The sequence below is a fragment of the Centrocercus urophasianus genome, unplaced genomic scaffold (genome assembly GCF_019232065.1).
Source record: "Centrocercus urophasianus isolate 14NV4802_14NV808 unplaced genomic scaffold, USGS_Curo_1.0 seq_16, whole genome shotgun sequence".
In the NCBI taxonomy this organism is placed as follows: domain Eukaryota; kingdom Metazoa; phylum Chordata; class Aves; order Galliformes; family Phasianidae; genus Centrocercus; species Centrocercus urophasianus.
In genome coordinates, this window is record NW_024884711.1 from 35,119,118 (window position 1) to 35,138,537 (window position 19,420).

General features: G+C 38.9%; 1 protein-coding gene across 1 annotated transcript in view; it reads left to right on the plus strand.

The window, feature by feature from the left end:
- The window catches only part of CREM (cAMP responsive element modulator), a 50,075-nt gene extending 32,515 nt beyond the window's left edge, over positions 1-17,560 (plus strand). The window contains exon 8 of the mRNA XM_042817217.1: positions 5,239-17,560. Coding sequence (XP_042673151.1) covers positions 5,239-5,248 — 10 coding nt within the window. The 3' untranslated portion in view covers positions 5,249-17,560. The remainder of the gene's footprint in view (positions 1-5,238) is intronic.
- The last annotated feature ends 1,860 nt before the right edge of the window (positions 17,561-19,420 follow it).

Here is a 19,420-nt window from a genome sequence, read left to right on the forward strand (position 1 = left end):
AATGTTTCTGTTGAAGATGGAGGATAGGATGAGTACAGGCTGTTACAGGTCTGTGTTGTAGCCTCTAGTCTCCACAGAAGTGTCCGACAAATTGTTTATTGTGGCTCTATCACTAGAATCTGTTTTCTGTTACAGGTAGGCCTTGTTCCTGACTCTCTGAAGGAATTTGGAAACTAACTGGAAGAAAACTTTGGCATCTACTTCATATCTTTGTGGTCTACAGTAATTTCTTTGCTAATGCTTTTAAAACAATTAATATGTGTTTTTTATTTAAATAAGTTCTTCAGGGGAGCTGAGAAGAAGGCTCTGTCAATAAGTAAGCTGAACTTAGTTGTTCTCGGTGTGAGTTAGGTCATTCTGGAAATTCCATTTCATTTATTTATCTGTACCAGGGAAAAGTATCCTGTTTCCAAAAAGTCCACTGCAGAAAACCTGGCTCATTTGGACTACAGCTAGGAAAAAAAATATTTGATGCATGCTTCTTTCATTTTAAGTAATTTGGCCTGATAAATTATTGGCGTTATCAGAATTACCAAAACACTTCTGTATTTCTATGTGAGAATGCACGAGTTTGTTGGTAAGTAAGAATATTTGTGTTTGGTAAATTAGAACCAAGGTGCATCTTGTGGTGTTGGAAATCAACTCTCAAATGAGCAAAGGAAGGCCTGCACAAATGCCAGGGATCTGTTGTCAAATCAACACTGGAAAAGTAGAGTACTTAGCAGTACTTCCAGTTTTGTGTTAAGAAATACGCAATGAAAACTTCTAGAGTTCCCTGAGGCTAAAGGAAGATTTGAAGGTGAGCTCTAAATACTTCTGGCATTTGTCAGAGCAACAATACCAAATTCTTATGTGAGAAGGGACTGCTGGATCTGTGTCGAAGCAATTGCAGTGTTAGGATGTATGGTAGGGTTTATGAATGAGTTCAGATTGTAAGGAAACACAATATCCATGACGGTTGTGGTTCACATGAGTACCAGGACTTGCCCTCTATCCTCATTTTAATTCTGCAGTTCTCTGCTGAATCAGGTTGAGAGGAAGAAAGAGACTGGAAGGAAGATTAGATCTCTTAAGTACTTTGTCGTTGCACAGCAGCATAGGAAAGCGTGCTTGAGTCCAGTGGATTTGAATACTTGAAGTATATCAGTAATTTTTATCTGGATTCATGTGAACTTGTTTCTAAAAACAACTTTGTCCAGAAAAAAAACCCACATTCTTTTGTCCTTTTCTCAGTGGGCTGAACTTAGAGCAATTTTAGGCGTTTGTTTTCCATGTCTTATCTATAACCTTACAGTCAGGACGGCAGTTGCCAGCTAAGTTAAATTTACAGAAGTCTGTTTAGAAAACATGAAGTAAAAGATCTGTTTAAAATTTTTCTTCCCCGAAATTTAACTTTGGCTTCTGAAATAGCATACCTGTAAGTCAAGCCATCCCTTTGTGTACAACAGCTGTTGGTGATTGTTGAGTTACACGCTATTTTGAGTTTCCAGATATTCCAGCTGTAAATGATTAAAGCAAAGTATTGTGTACAACATGGAGCATAACAAAGAAAGTGGGTTGCTTACTTTCATTCAGAGACTTTGCTCTAAAACTGCCAAGTTACTCCTTGGTAGCAGAGGAAAAATAGCAACAAAGGATTTCAGTTTGCTTCAGCTGCTTTTTCATCTTTTTGTACTTCTCAGAGGAGGCATCCAGGACCCCTCGTGCCTACTTTGGCTCCTTCAGCAGCGCGAATGCCCGTCCGTTTAATGATGAAACTCTTTAATGAGTAACAGTTTGCCCCAATGCAGTTTTTGAAGCTGGGAGTTATTTGTATGTTGAGCTGCCTGAATTATTTCAGGTTTCCAGTGCCTCAGATTTTAGTTGAATAGGTATTGTTCCTGTGACAACCAGATAGTGTACAACGTATGACAATTCTCACCAAATTTGATATTAATTCAGAATTATTTTAATATTATAATCCATTCTGATGCAATAAAAAGCAAGCTAGCTAAGTCTGACTTTGTGCTAACCTGAGTTAGAAGTATCTACTGTCCTCTTCTGTACCAAAGATCATTTAATTACCTCCTTATCTGAGAATCCATCTCAGGATTCTCAGGAAGATTTCTCATCCTGGAAGATTTCACTGCTAATAAGGGAGACTCCTTTCAAAGCATGCCTTGACCAAAAGATCAGAAACGACCTTCTGTCTCCTGCCATACGATTTGTAGATTTTATAGCTGTTTCCCATTTCCAGGAAAAAAAGAGGTTGCTAAGAGTGTACAAATAGCAACTGGAGATGTGTTCAGTCTTGTCTTACATCATAGCCTGCTGTCTTGTAGGATAAGTAGGGGAGGAGCCTAACTCCCTAATGAAAACATGGCTCTGAGCTCTGGATGCCACTGTAATTTCTGTTGGAATCCGATCCTAATTGAGATCTGTGAATTCAAGGGCTTGGTGGGGTACAGGAGAAAGGCCCTTTGGGCACAGTATTATTACAGAATTGAGGGATTGGGAGGGACCACTGGAGGTCATCGAGTCCAGCCCCCTGCTAAGCAGGTTCCCTATAGTATCTTACACAGAAAAGCTCCCAAGTGGGTTTTAAGTATCTCCAGACAAGGGCACTCCAGAAGCTCTTGTGGCAGCTGGTTTGTGCCCATTGCCCTTTGTCCTGAGACGTGAGCCTGACTTTATAACGAGAGATTTTGAGTGTTGTCCAAGCTGTAAATTATCAGTCCGATATTTTTTTTTTTTTCTCCTGTACCAATTAAAAAGATTCAAAATAATTGATTTATTTTTCTGTAACAAGGTCATATTTCTGTAGTACAGAACTATTTTACCTTGCTGAATCCATGCAACTGTTTGCAAATTTATTTGAGACAACTGGATAACCTGCTTTTACTTTATAGGAAAGTACACACAAATATACGTGAATATTTTTTCAAATATAATTTCTTGTTACTTGGGGGAAATGCTGTGTTCAAGAATGTCTTCAACCTCCTGGGCAGGTACGTGATGAGGAATGCAGTAGTCAGCTTCCTCTTATGCTAGAGTTCTGAGTCACAGCTGTGTTCTTCCACATCTGAACAGGGAGGCGGGTGAACAGAGTTAGAAATCTCTAGGCTTCATGGCAGAGCTCTCTTGGCTTGCTTGAGCTGTTGTGAGTTGGGAAAATTGGAATTAAAATCAGCATATTGTGTGTGTAGGTGTGGGCTTACAGTTTTTATTTATTTATTTTGAGTTGTTCCTCCCCATGGATTTTGCAAGATCTGTTTGCAGTGCAAGTATCTCCTTGCACTGATAAAGCCTAGAGACTGCATGCTTTGTCATCCCTCCCTTATTTATCTGTGGATTTCCCTCCATTTTCAAAGCAATGCTGATTTGCACTGTTGGCCTACAGACTGGTGTGATAGCAAAATCCAATGTGATGCTTCTTCTAAATGGAGGATCACTTCAAAGAAAGCAGCAGCTGTTTTGGGTTGCCTCATGTTGCAATAGTCCTTCTCACTTCAGGTTTTGTGCTTGGTTGTGTATGTGACAAGAAAGTGTTGAGTGCTGATGCTGAGCTATCAGCTATCTATGCAGCTAATAGAAATAGCTGCATTTTAGTTGTCAACATTCCCATATAAAATATGTTCTTTTGGGGTAACAGACTTCATTTAATTGAGAACTTTTAAGGTGCTATGAGGCTCTTCTAGATGAGGCATGGCAGTGATTTATTCCTGCAGAAGTTATACTAGTTTGAGTTTGGGCTTAAAAGCTGAAGAAAATGCAATAATTAACTTCAGGGCAGACTGGCAATGCCAGGTAGCAAAAAATCACTTTATTCTTCTATATCCAATGAATCTTTTCTAATCCTTTTGCTTAAGTTTCTGGGTTTTTGTTTTTCTTTATCATTTTGCATATTACAAAGCAGGTGTCTGTGTGCACGAAGCTGCGGAGAGACAGAATAATGCGAGAGCTGAATTCTAGACTAAGGAAAAAATAACTTCATTGTATTATGTATGACTTGAATGGAAAAACCAGAAGAGGAAGTGTCTTTGTTACGATAACTGCAGAGTTTTTTCCTCTCCTGTAATAGCGCCATCCGTGTAGTCAGCTGTGATTAATATGTCTTGTGAATGGAATAACTATAAAAATGTCCCAGTTCAGGAGTCTCGGTAACTAGCCAAGCTATTGTTTTTACTTTGTTGTTTCAAGTGTACGACTTGAAATGGTCTTGAATTTGGCCTTCAGTGGATTTGCTTTTTATGATTTTATTGAATTTTTTTCAAACGTGGCTGAATCATACCAGGTACAACCTGCACCAGGGTTGTTTAACAAGACCAGTCTGTAAGGAAAACGAGGTAGGAAGAAGTCTCTGATTGATATGAATGTATAACAATGTAAGTTCCACCTGGAAAAAGGCAGTGTCTAATAAGAATAATAGAAGACTAAGACCTGTTGTTCTATCCAGCAGCTACTCCTGTAAAGCTTATTTATTTATTTTGGCAAGGTCTTTATCAAGTTTCTAGTTTTCTTTAAGTCTTGCAGTAGGGAGAGATGTGTGAATGCTTTTGAATTCAGTGTGTGTTTGGGTTGATGTTTGAGTTTTGAAGAATCAAATTTGCAAAGATGTTAGCTGTACATAAAAAGCTTTCAGAATTTTGTCAGCTGCTGTACAAAGAAGAAAATACCTGAGTTCTTACGTACCTGCCTCTTCACTTCTGAGGCTGTCAGTTGCTTCAAAGGTCCGGAACTGGGCTTGGAACTGCAGCCTTCTTGACACAAATAGCCAACTAAAATCTTTGAGAACTTCAAAGTAGACTTTCTCCTGCTTCTCTCATTTGAAGCATGACTTATTTAGCTTTTTTTTTTTCTGAGGCTTGTCTACTAGGAACAGAATTGATGTAAAATATGAACAGAGAGAAGGGGGAAAAACAGGAGAGTGAATGAAGTGTTGGAAAGCTGCAGTATTACAGAGTAAGACAGATGTTGTCAATTTGCACATTAGATCTTTTTTGCTTGGGTCTTTTTTCTTCAGTGTAAGAACATAGGTGGTTTGGGCAGGATCAGAGTTCTCCTGTATGGAGCATAATATGAGAATCATTAACAGTTCAAATTGTTTCCAGTTTCTTTTCTAGAATCAAGTGTAAATTATGAGCTGTAGCTGATACAGATCTGTTCCATATGCTCTTTGTCCTTTCTCCTAAATGTCTTTCATTTCTTTGAGATATTCGTCTAGTGCTAGCACTCATGTTTGTGTCTGATTTCTTCCAGTATGCTTTGAATGTGATGGTCCATTTCAATTTAACAAATGCCTCGAGGATGTCTCAGAAGTTCCCTGAAAACAGGTGGCTGCCGAAGAAGGCAGATGCTGTTCATGGACCTAATGAAAGAAAAGCTGCAAAGTAAGCTGTGTTGGATATAAGAAAATCTAATTGGAGTTTTCTTCCTTCTTAGATTGCAGAGAACTAATCCACTGATTGCAGGTGAACTGTAATGCTATTAGTCTTATTGCTGACAATCATTTCTATTTTGGGGAGATACTCAGATTCTGTGGAATACCACATATGTGTTCAAAAGTAAAACATGTTTGTAAACAAAGCTTTTTTTTTTTTTAATAAAGACATTAACAACTTAGGTCTGCAAAGCATCTGTGTCTAAAGGTCATCTTTGGCAAACTAGAGTTGGCTTTGTAAAGAAGCAAGGAAATTTACCCTGATTAAATACTTCCTGATTGCTCTCCCGCATTTAAACAGTTTGTGACAATTGTATAAACTTCAGCTAGGCAAGTAATTAAGTAAAATAAACTGACTTGGTAATCGTAGAATCTTTAAGGTTGGAAAAGATCTAAGATCACCTAGTACTGATACACTTAGAAGAAAAAGTACCCATTGTCCTTATAGTGTTGCATTGAAATAGCTTTGAATAGAGAAAGTTTGGTAGGGTGCCCTGTTAGATGCCCAGTGCAGATTTAGCTGATCTTTTGGGTCAGAGCTGGAAACAGAGGCTATTGGGTTTTTTCAGCTGTTTTAGGCTGACACCTTGTGGAGTATGTGTGTCTGTACTTCATTGCCAAAGAATGAAGCTGTCAAAAAGCATTACAGGAATAGGAAGCTTCTTGTATCCAGGTGTTTGTGGGGGGAGGAGGGAAGGTGAGTGAGGCTTACTACAGTAAAAAGTGTTCTGTGGTTGAGAACAACAACTCAAGAGAATAATTAGGTAGTCTTTTAGTATGTAAAAATTCTGTATTGACAAATTTTCAACTTCTAGAGTCTTTCTGACTGTTAGTCTCATTAAATGAAAGCTAAAATGGTAATTTGTTCTTGGTTACATTCAGTCTAATAATCATGGAATGTTATCTAAATATATAATCAGTGTTGCAAATTCTGCTGTTGAAGCAGAGCAGCTTCTAGTTCTGAACTGGGAAAATGAAATATAATAAACAAGCACATTTTGAAACATAATAGTATGAGGGTAAAAAAGAGTAACTTCGTTTCCATTTTAGTGCACGGTAGTCTGGGCAAATGGAAAGATAATTCTGGGAACAGGAAAAGAGGAGGTATTAAAAAAAGGAATACAAAAAATGGAAGAAGATAAAGGCAGTGATGAAGGAAGGCCGAATAGATTGCTCTTAACTGATCCTAGTTGTTGACTTCTGCATAACAGCCATGAATACAGACAATTCCTATGGTCACATCATCCCATCTCCATGAGGCTCTCTGTATGCTCAGGTTATACAGAACTGTGAAGTTTTCCCAGCGCTCCTTTGAGGCCTAAACAGATTCTAAATGATTTTTTACTTTTTAGTTTTTTAAACCTTATTAAAGAGAATGAGCTACATACATGAGTTTTGATCTCAAGCTGTGGAACAGCAAGTGCATTTCTGTGTGGTGTGGTAAGATAATGTGCATGAAACAAAAAGATGACATGGTTTCTGAATGGTTGTTATTAAGAGATTCATTTAAATAATCTAATTGACAAAGCAGTTGTGAATACCATGTAATTTCCAGTCATAAATGTAAGGTTAACTCACAAAAAAGTCGTCTGAAAGTTTTAGTTGAGATCCTAGTTGAGGTTGATATCTACTGTCACTGTACTAAAAGACTGCAAAACCCATGAAGTTGAGTTGCTGTCCCAGTTGTTTTCAGCGTAGCTCATTTAGCCAGCATTAGATCTGGATGTATGTCTGTTCCCTGGATTTAAAGTATTTTGGAGGTTAAAAAAACCATGCTCAAGCAAATGCTGAGCATCATCTTTCACTGTTGAAGTAGATCAGGCAGTTTCACACACAAAGCCATTCTGTACATGCTACCTTTCCTGAAGGAAAGAAACAATTGCTCCATTTCTTTGCCCAACATTTTAGCTCTAGAAATGCTTACACTTTCCTCTTGGTCTCCTGCATCTACCATTAGTGTCCTAAGGATTGGAAATGGATTTTCACTCATAACACAGCTGTGCTCTTCGCTCCTACTAACAGCAGAGGTCTCACTGTCCTAATCCAGAACAAGGGAGGGGAGAAGGGTAAGGACTATTACAGCTACGCACAGCGGTGTCTGCAGGTGTCAGGTCACAGCTGTGTTACACTTCTACCACTTCCCCTTAATAAATCTTTGACAATGGAACCTCTGCTTTCTACTTGATATTTGCCTAAAGCCAATTACAAGGAAGCTTTTAAAAGTTGCTCTCATTGCTGGAGGCATCTCTTCCTATCGGTTCCTTTTAGTTTCTTTTTTAAAGATTACTATGATGGCTGTTGTAGTAGAATTTAATGACCCAGATGGCTCTAGATGCTAACGTGTAAGTTCGAATTTCCTGAGTAAGGTGGTCTGCTTCTGCCTTTGGCAGTGAGGTTTGTCATGCTTCATCTTACGTGCTTGATGAATGGGAGGTCGCAGAGAGCTTTTTCAAGTGTCCAGATGTAAAGTAAAGACATAAGCTGAAATTGGAGGGTATAGGAGAAACTTCCTCTCAGCAAAACGGGCATCTTCATAATACAAACACTGAGGCCATGCTCTGTAGTTTCACAGAAGACATTTATTGATGCCAGAGCATTTCTTTATCCACCCCTCCAGCCCCTGTAAAGGTTTTCTAAATAGTAAGTTCAAGCCTTGTAGGCAGTCTGTAATGAGTCTGAAAGAACTGATTTGCAGCAGACTATGTAAAAATTTGCATTCAAATGCTTACCGCTGCTGAAATTTTAAGAAACTAAAACTAGGGCTCATGTGCGTTTATTGTGAGCTGTATGAAGACTTGATATATTTAGGACAGAGGAAGAAATCATTGGAAGTGGCAACATAAACTTAAGTTTTGGTTAGGATGTTGGTTTCATTTTACTTACCTGAATTACCCTAAGAAAAAATCTTAGTATACAAAATAAATCATTACAAATCAGTCAAACATTATGTAATTGAATGAGAGAAATTATGTATATATGGAGTAAAATATGAGTCAGTTAGAGACCTTACAGGCCAGCACAATGGTTACAAGCCACTTTTAAAATGTTTCTTATGTAGGATGTTGGACAGATGCCCAGCAAAAGTGAAACAGTGGAATTTCTGATATCAAAGTAACTTATTAAAGTATAGAGAAATGTAAAAACAGCAGCATGGTTTTCCATTACAGGCTTGATCAGGAAACTAAACTATCAAATGAGTGAAATCTACAAGCACAATGGCTCTGAGTCTTCACCAGTATAATGTAAAATAAAATACATGCTAAAATACAGGTAACATAGCTAATATATCAGGTGATACTTGCTATTATCAAAATATACTCATCCAAAATTGAGGTAGTCCAATTATCAATCTGTTTCAGTGAAGTAACAGGGAGATTTTCTGAAGTGCAGTCCATAACTTTCGGAGTCTGGAATTCTCATGTGAAGTGCAGTTCCTTGCACTGAATGTACAAACTGAGAGGAGAGAAGAGGACTAACTTCCCAATAACTAAAGTTAGTGGGGGTGCATCCTACCCCAACGTTTGGTGTGTAACAGAATTTATTGTTACCTGTGAAAAGATCTCCCTGTAAAAACAAACAAACAAAAAACCCCTTACAAAACCAACAAAAACCAAGATTCTTCAAGATTTTTTTGTTAGGGAGGGAGGTTTAAAAGTAACGTTGCACAGTGTACAAATTGTATATGGCAATAAAGTTCCTCAGTTTCTCATTTAACCCAAATAGTTTTATAGTTTATTTGGATTCAGATGACAATGTCAAAAGTTGTGTTATTCACATGAATTACATGAATTAATAATCAGTACAGATCTGAAAGCGTTTGAAGCTATTTTTGTCCTTGTTTGCAGCACCACTTGCCACTGCTGCTGGCAGCCTTTGGACATGTGATTACTTCTCTGTGCAGACAGAAGCCTCTTTATTATCCTTTAAATCTTTAAATGTTTGTGTTCTATTTTTCCAGTAACGCTCAAAAAATTCTTTGCTTACTGTTAAGTTATGGATGCTGCTTCTGCAGTTTTCTATGACCTATGCAGTCCGGGCTGGAGTCCAGAGATTGCCTTGTTCTCTTGCAGTTTCTATGTGTTTTCCTTTGCACCTTCCCATGCTGCTCACGTATGTGTTCTAGCAGATTGGAATTGAATTGATTTGCAGTATTAGGAATGATAGCAAAGTCTTTTAATGGGTGATGGCCAGGATATATGGATGCAGAAATACAAATCAGTTTGTTCAAATAGACCGGTATGAAATTCTCCATGAAAATAAGTTAGATGTTGGTAAAATAAATTAAATGAAATACATAATAGGATTACAAAATATTTGCATTAAATATAGGACTCCAAGCTACTTAGTGAGATTGCAGTGGAAATGGTGATGATGATAGTTTAAGAAAGTGAGCTCCTTCATTGCCCAAGAGAAAGAGGTACGTACAGTCCTCTCTGAAAACCCCACCAACAAAATCTGTCTGTACATGCAAACCATCTGCAACTCTAAACTTTCTTTGGCGATGATTTTATCTGTTTTATAGAAGAAATTTGTTAGTGACAAAGACAGCTGCCTCCTGCTGTGTCTGGCTTAAAATCACATTTGGTTTGTAATGGACTAATGCTTTGTCTCTCCTATAAAGAAAAAAAAAATGCTCCGAAGCAAGCATACAGTGCCATGAAAGCTTTTCACTTACAGTCTGAGAGGATGCAACCCCAGAATGGATGTAACAACATTAGACTTCCCTGTGGTACCTTCTGTTGGCTTCTTCTGACCTGAAGACACCAAGTGGGTCTGGTTTACGGCTTTTCCTATCTCTTAAAATGTGCTGAATAAGATGAACGCAATGTCCTTTTCTTGGAGACTGACTTCATAAACAACAATTAACTTGCAGGAAGTGCGTTATGGCATCATATGTTAATGATGTTATCTGTAAATGGACAATACATGGATAAGACAGTCTAAATAGGGCAAGGCAGAATCTTAAATCTATGAGCCTTCAAACTAGTTCCTCTAGTATCCATCCAATTTCATCAAGTTATTGGATGACTCACCTCTAAATCGTACATCAGAGCTGAATTCCTGATGCCTTTTTTCGCTTGAATTTCCTGTGCTACGTTTGGGGATGATTACCTTTCAAAGCAAATTGTGTAAATCACGCTGGAGTTCTGCTGAGCTCAATGCTGAGTGAACAACGCACATCTTTACATGCAGGAGCTTCAGCTGGGAGCAGTGTTCTATTGTTGGTTGGTCTTACATCTTTTATAGGGCTATCATGAAAAACAGGAATCCAAGTTGTGCAGTACTTTTCTGTTTCAGGCCTCTCCAAGGTTGAGAGAGAGACGGGGTCTGTGTTTGTTCAGACCAAGTGTTTGAGTGTGTTTGTTCCACAGTCAGGTTAGGTTTTGTGCCATCAGAATCTGGTCACGTCATTCTTAGGCTGTCCTTGAAAAATAAAAAATAGGAAAAAAAAAGAAGCAAAATGGAGAAATATTCTTAAGAAATAGAGACATGTTAAGACTGAGCAGTAATTGATAAAGATCAGGGGGTGGATAGCCCTGCTTAATTCTGCTCAGGTTAGGTCTGGCCAAAGCTGTAGGGTTGTTGGGGTTCTCCATAGTGACTGACTTAGTGATTCAGTTTTTAGTGATGTGGTGTTCTATAGGGCCCCTAGTACATTTACTGCTTAAGCCTGTATGAAAGTAGGAGGCTTGCAGTGTGACACTTGGTGCTTATGGATGCTGGTTCTGCAGTTCTTTTATTTTTATGACTTTTTTTTTTTTTTTGACATCTTTCTGTCAATGGGCGTGCATGTGATCAGCAGTATGGGTCAAACTGGAAGAGTCTGTGAGCTGTGACACTCCAGATAAATAATAGAAAATGTTAGCATTTTCCAACAAAGTAATGTATAAAAGTTCCAACCCTAAACCAAACCACTAGGCCAACATGTATCTCATTAGAAATAGTAGCCACCACAATTACGCATGCCTTGTCTATGAGTCCCATACAAGTTACAAATTCTTAACATGTCTCAGTGTGAATAATAGGGAAAATTATGAAACAGAGAAAATACTGTGTTATTGTTACAGATATGCCAATATGTTTAAACAGAGAGATGAATCTTAGTGACATTACTATGGACAAAGATAATGAACGTTGAGGTTATGGACTCGAGTTGAATAATTGTATAAGCAAACGTGTATCATTCAAACACATACAGTTCCAACACTGCATTTAAACAGCTTTCAAGTTATAAGGGGCATCCGTGAACATATGAACTGCCAAATCGTTCCAAAGAGTTTTGCTTTGTAATTTTGTACCAAATTCTGCAATTCATGTAACTCACCCATTGCAGAAACAAAAGAAGCCTTTTTAATTGTGCTTTTTAAATTTAATGAATAGATCTTGCTATCTTAGAAGTTCTGTAATGAAATGTGCATGTGCTTCTATATGGATATTCTGTCCTGTGTTATACAGATTGCTTGTCTGTTTTTAAGAACAGTTTTGAGGAGGTCTGTCTTCTACATTTTGAGACAAGCATACTGTAAAAAGTATAATTTTTAGTCATATTTTATAATATGCTTTCACGTGCCTCATTAGTACTTAAAAAATTGTCCAAGTATGTGTCAGTTCAATGTTCATGGAATGTAAAATTCTAATATTTCTAAATCCCTTTCAGTTAAGTGGCTTTACAGTAGAGGAACAAACTCATCACCAAATCAGTTGTTTTTTTTTAGAACAGTGACACATCCTAAACTACACTGCAGTGATCTTGGCCAGAGAAAATACCTGTTCTAATGTATGCATTTAGTGTCCTGTGGCACAGCTTCAGTGATATTTGATAAAGAATAGAGCTCTTCTAGGAGAAGGCATTTGGAAAAATATTAGCTGAGCAGCTCCAGAAAAGGGTAGCATTAACTTGCAAGGAAAGGCAAAAAGATAGAACTTTATTCGAGATAAAGCTGTCTTCATTAATTACATTCTCATAAATGGGAAGTATAATTCAAGCTGACCAGATTGTTGCCAATATTAGTCAGCAATTTCCTGTAGATATCGCTGCGCTGAGTTTCCTGTTTAACCGTGGATTTCTAGGTGCTGTGGAAGATGATAAACTCTTCTCGACTGCAGGGTGGTGAAAATACATATTCACTTCTAAAGAGTTTGAAAAGTGTTACTGCACTTGTATTAAAAATTAACTGTGAAGGAGTCATTTCAATATTTCACTGTTTAGGACAATTGAACAATAGTATTACTGTGTTTTTGTAACTTCTTGGTTTTATTTCACTTTTTTAGGATAGTCTATTCTTCATTTTACCATATGGTCCTGTTCATTATCAGCTTTACTTTTTGTCACTTTTCACTCTGTGAAACGGATTCACAGACATCCAGTGGGAAGTGTTTGTAGGTCAGTGATTAATTTTCCCAAGCCCGTATTGCAGGCTCTGGTGATTTATACTGACTCTATTTATAGAGAAAATACGACTTTTTTTTAACCTATGAACTTACATTCTCACATTGGCATTTCTGCAATCAATTGATGCATCTTCTCGTTGAGTGATGATGACAGCAGAGTTAATAGGCAGAATGTGCTACAACATACAGGAGTCTGTTTCATGATTAATGTTGGGTACAGGCACTGTCTGCATCAAGCAATATCAGTGTGCACATCAGGAATAACACAGTAGGGTATAGTATCTATGAGGACAGTAATCTAATCATTTTATTTATTTGTTTTCCTTTTCTGTAATATATGAACATCTTGCTATTTCCAAGTTTTAGACTTACAAATACCCTTTGAAACAGATGTTACTGCTGTTTTACTGAAAGAGATCTAAGAAATGATGAAGGTATTTTTGAAAGTCCTGCACACAGTCTACAGTGGAGCAGAAAAGTGAATTCGGATTCCCTGAATGTGTGCAAATCAGTGGGTTGTTACTCTCAAAAATAAAGCAAAGAGTGCTGCTATCTCCGTGATTACGTAAAGTTTAGTACATGAAAAAGCAGAAGGATTTATGGCAGAATACATTTTAAGCTTTCCCTTCAGATCACTTATGATGTATCTCACCAATACCTTGCTAATAGCAGCAGAAACAAAACCAAAGCAAGCTTTGCCTGGCTCAAGGAGGCAGCCGTCTCTTCCTTTTTCATCTGTGGAAATGGAAACTGATTCTAAAAGACATGCTGTCTTTTCCTGTGTTTGAGGAAAATTCTTGAATTTCCATGCAGGAGCCTCACTTTTAATTCCACTGGTATTTGGTACCTTTTCAGTGAGGAGGAAAGCACTTTGAAAATCATAATAGAAGTCATTTTCTTAGTAGTTCTGTAGACCAGCCTTTCTACTCAAAAGGACACTGATATCAATGTTCATTGAGAGTGCACAGAATTCATCGTTCAAATAGAAAATAAAATAAAAATCTTGCTCCATTTAGTTGAGCAGTTTTTAATTTTACGTTATTTTTCAAAGGAAAGGGTACTGTCTAATCCATGCAGGGTTTGAGAAAGTTGAACAAAATATGAAGTACACACTCTAAGTGATGCATCTGTTGTTCTTTTGTTAAATGCATTAATTTATGGTTCTCTTCTCCATGCTTCTATTTTCTGTATTTTCCAGGCATATGCATAGGGGATTTTTCTTGAGGAGGATGATCTTAAGCACCCATATAATTCTTAATGTATTCCTACAGCTATCCACAATTCGTGGATACACAGTAACCTGCTAAAAATCAACAGAGGCTTATGCCCAGACAATTCGTTGAAAACCTGGACATTTCAGGAGCTTTAATTTTCATACAGAGAATTTTTTACCTTTTTTGTTTCACCTCTTGATTTTAAAATTAAATGGGGAAGGCCTATTTTCAACTGAAGATAGATACATAGGTAATACTTTTGAGAATGTTTCACATGGGCAATTCTTGAGATCAGTCTCTGTAGTTCACAATATTCAGCTTGGCTCACTGTCTCTGAAATCTTTAACTTATGTTTATATAATTTCTTCAAACACAGCTCTCTGTTCCTTGCGTTAAAAAGGTTGATCTTCTAGAGAGCTGTAGGCTAAAGCTTCCCTGATGTTTTCCTTCATAGAAAGTGCTCATCCCAACCATATGTATGTGCTGACACATGCTTTTCCAGTGAGCTGTACTTCTGAACACTTAAATCCCTTGTATATTAACATGTAATAGCTCATTACTGCACAGATATTTTTAAGTGCAAACTGCCGAGACTGAAATGCAAAACTGCTTGCAGTGAGAAGCAGATGAAAGTTTGTCGTTTTTTCTTCTTCTTTTTCTTCTTTTTTTTTAATATATATTTAATATCAACTTGAGAGAAAACAGTTCTGTCTGAATATGCTCACCCAAATTTCTGGTCCAGGTTCAGATTTTTCTCTTTGCAGAAACGAGGAGCAACTTCACTGAAATGAAAGGAGTTAAATTGCCTAGACCTGTATGAAATCAGAAAACATTAACAGATACCTCTTTATAGAATAGAATTGGATCTTTCACAAGCAGAGTGAAACACAGTAGCCTCTTATTCATACTTGGAATAGACTCTCCAGCTGGCAAAGTGCTTTGTGGCAACACTACCCATTTTTACACATTATTTTGTTTTGTTTTGTTAGGCTTTTCTATACAAGAGGTTTTATTGTTCAGGAGGGAGCATTCCCACCCTTCCTAGTAGTCATCAAGCCATACTATTGGGTAATTATTGCTCTGCACATGCCAGGATCTCAGACCAAGGGATGGCAGCCAATCCTGATATGGGAAGACACACACTGGCACAAAAAAAACTAGCCTCGGAGACAATGAAGAGAGAAAAACAGAGAGAGACTGTATGGGATTGTGCTCTGTCTGCTGTGACAGTGGTATCAGAGGCAATGTTGTTTTTCCCCAGTAGTTTTCCAATATAGTTACTCCATTCACTAATGAATTAAGAGTATGTGAAATTGTGCCAAAGCTAATCCAGTCAAATTCCACCCAGATGGTTAAATCCAATTGCCTGTGCCTTCCCCCACAGTGCAAAAGCTTCCCTGGTACAGTTTGCTTGCTTACTGCTTCTTCATTTGCTAAACAGCAGCTCTGTGCTGTATCGTAGATGTTCCCTCATGCATAATGTGTGGGTTTCTGGCTGCTTCCATGTTCAGATCTTGTTCTATCCCTGAAGAAATAACAAAAATTACAAATGGTTAGGTATGTGTAAAAATTTCAGTATGTCTTTAAAATGCTTCAACCAAAACAATGATCAACCTTTCCCTAACTGGGGGAAACTGCTCATTTCTGTGGTAATTCCAAGCCAGTGAGAGAATTGGCAACAACATACACCTATCTGGGCTATGTACATTTAGGGAAGTTTTCTGACACCTGCTCTTGGGTGTATCACCTTCATCTCTGAATCACCTACTTCGTTTTGTGAAGTAAATGAAAACAGATGGGATCCTCTATTGTTCATGTACTTCAGGTCAGGACACTGACTTTATACTCTGAATTCCTGCTTAGAATAGTAGCTTCTCAGTGGCTGGCAGGAGATTAGCATCCTAATTTATGCACAGGAGTTAAAAGCACGAGGCAGGTAGCCTGAATTCTTTCCCTTGTATTCAAAAGAAATAATGATTTACTCATTACATGTTTCCCTCTGATTCAAAAACACTGCTTACTTTCTAAGAAACAGAAGCGCTATTCACCAAAGAGCTCACTTCAGTTGATATGCAATGTGAATATTTTAAGTTGGGTCACACTAAGCAGTAGCTCCATATATTACATTAATCTTGCTAAGTCTTGGTGTCTTTGCTGTGAGCAGTCACTGCAGGATCATTTTGCCACGTACCACTGAAACGTCCGGCTGCCTCTGTTGACAGCATAATGGTTGGAGTAGGCACTGGAAGGACTTCAGTTAGCTTGTGAGATGGCTGAAAGGATGTTTTTTGGCAAGCACTGGATTACTCCAAGAAAGAGAAGACTGCCTTAATCCTCGAAGAATCAACAGCTAAGCAAAGGGGAAACGTACCACGGGATCAGTCCTTGCACTCCATAAGGGTGAACATCTGAGTGAAGACTGAGACATGATACGGCAATGTATTCTCCTGAGGAACACAGTAAAAGATTCTGCCATCTTGGTTGGGTCGGAATCAAAATAGTTTTGCTGCCACTGGATTTGGAATTACAATAATGAACATAAGTAATAATAAATAATATTATCAGAGTTGATAACTAATATCCCTCGGCTGTTCATCACTGCCATTCTAGTTGATTTGGATGTTAGTATTACAGGCAAAATAAATGTAGGTATTACAATTAACAGAGTATAGGTCATGATTGAGTTGACCAGCCAGATCACTGTTCATGTTGTACACAGACGTTTATTTAAAGTTTTTGCTTAAAATCCCATACAATGATTAACTCTGTGGTAAATTCGGCAAAACAGCATTTTAGACTTAGTCTTAAGTATTAGTAGGACTCCTACTAAACATTAGGTGGCAGTGTGGGGAAGGTATTGCATGACAAATTTCTGTGTGCGTATGAAAGATAACCAGAGTCAAAGCTCCAGATATCACCAATTGTTTATTTTAATGGATTTTTTTAAACCTGTGCTTCCAGTATCATTAGGTTTGCAAGCAGAAAGTAGTTTGGTGATAAATAACATTTATCATTTCTTTGTATCCCAAATAGATAGAAACTGCATCTAAGCAAAACAGTAATCTGCATCTGCTGGTTTGAATAATGTACAGTTTTTGATGATGTACCAAGAAGATTTCAAGAGCAACGTTTAATGAGTCACATCATTAACATTTAATTTATAAAAGTACATTGTCTTCTGCATAGTGAAGATGCTACAGATTTAAAAATGTCTTTATGCAGGAGCTAACCCGTTGTAAACACAGGTACCTCAGTGATGAGGTAGCTCAGTCTTGGCCTGAGTTTTACATGCTTTATAGTATTCCTCAGATGCTGCATAAAGCTCCTCAGGAGGAAAAATTCAGACAAATGCATAATCTTAAACTTCAGAATGGTCTCTAGGCAAATAAAAACAAACAGTGTTTAGAGGCACATTACATCTAAGCAAGTCAGTAATGTACAGCAAACAGTTCTTGCTTTACTGTACCAACATTTATCAACTAATAATTCACATTATATACTGGATATAGCTCTAATAAAGAAGTCAAAAACCAAACATGCTTTCCTGATGTACTTCATCTATCTACTTATCTCAGCTCTTAGAAAACTATACAAGACCATTACTCCAGAAAGGCATTTCTTTGTTTGTCCTTATCCGTAAATATGTACTGTAGCACCTTTGTCATTAGAATGTTCTTCAGCAAGGTCTTGGGATGAAAGGAGGAGTAAAGGTACATGAGAAATTCAGAAAAAATGACTGCAAGAAAGAAAATAGGTTGCTACATAGTGACTACATGGCCACAACTGATGACCACAGGTTTTAAATATTTCGTATTTAGAAACATTTGTAACATCTATCTTTAGAATACTTGGTTTAAACAGTTCTTTGCAATGAAGGAAATATCTTGTCTAGCTTATCGTGTTTGATAAGAGGCAGGAAAGTGAGGAATTATTCCACAGAAGTCTCTCCAGCCCTAGTGAGATGCGGCAAACTTTATTATTCCATTTTATTCCATTATTCCATTTTATATTCTAAGATTTCATTCTGACAAAATTGTGTTTGAAATTTCCTGGTTGCTGCTGATGCCCACCAGAGATTTATTTAAGCATCTCTGTGAGGTGAGCAGAGCTTATGGCAAGGCCTGGTCTGAGAGCAGGGCATGCCCAGCAGCAGTGAATTACTCAGTAGTGGGATGCTACATCCTGTACACGATGGTTCTTGTGAAGCAGAGCACCAGCAAATCCTGAATGTGCTTTTGTTGGGAGGCAAACTGCAGCAGGCACTGAAGTAGAAGATGCTGCACATGCTTGTATTACTCAGATGCAGAGGGCCTCTCCACATCCCTGTTTAAGGTACTGCAAAATTAGTGACAGGAGCCCATGCTCAACAGTTCTAAGAAGAAATATTTCTTTACTACTTTGGTTTGCACCCACTAGAGTACATTCACATCAAGAACATATTGAAGCTAGCTGAAAACTAACATTTTTTTTTCTTTGCAATGCGTGACTGAAAGGATAACCCTAGAGCCTTGTGTGTTGTTATCTCCCTTGAGCAGATCTTACAAGAACATCAGATATCACGAGAAAAGCTGATGCATTTTTTATAAATACACAAACGCTTTTCTGTTCAGAAGTTATTGGTGTAATCATTAGACTGCCATGACTCAGACCTCCAGTAGTCATGAGATTTGCTTAGATTGTGGAGATAAAAGGAAAAAAAAAAGAAAATATTAAAAAAGCTAAGGAGCTATCATCCACGGTCTCCATCTTCAGTCTTACACTGACACCCAACATGGGTTTGGCTGGGAAAGCCCCGAACACAGCTATTCGTAGGGGTGTCCTCAGAGGATTCCTAAGGACCCGGGGACCGGCAGCGAGAGCCGCCCCGGCACTGCACACAGGCACGCCGCTGGGCTGACAGCGCTGCAGCCGCGTTTGGGCCCAGCCCCGAAGTGACACGGAGCGCGGGAGCCGGCCGGCGGCGGAAAGAGGAACGCCGCCGCCAGGGTCGCCCCCCGGGCAGCGGCAGCGGAGGGGCGGCCCTCAGACTCCCGCCAGCTGAGCGCCTCAGAGCGAGCAGCAGCCGGCGCCCCGCCGGGCGGGGGCTGCTCTCCACGACACGCCGCGGTACACAGCCACGCTCCCACGTTGCGTACAGCCGCGCACAGCCGCGCTGCGATACGGGGACACCTGAGAGCTGCGGACCCGGGCCCTCCGCGCCCCACTCAGTACCGCGGGCGGTCGAGGCGCGGGCAGACCCGCACACACGCGGCACGACTCCGCTACCGCCGCCTGCCCGGCGCAGAGGCGTCACCGCCCGCCTGAACCGGAACCGCTTAGCGGAGGCCGCCCGGGGCTGCTGCTGTTGCCGCTGCTGCAGCGGCGGCCGCGGGGGCTGCGGGGCGGCCGCGTGGGT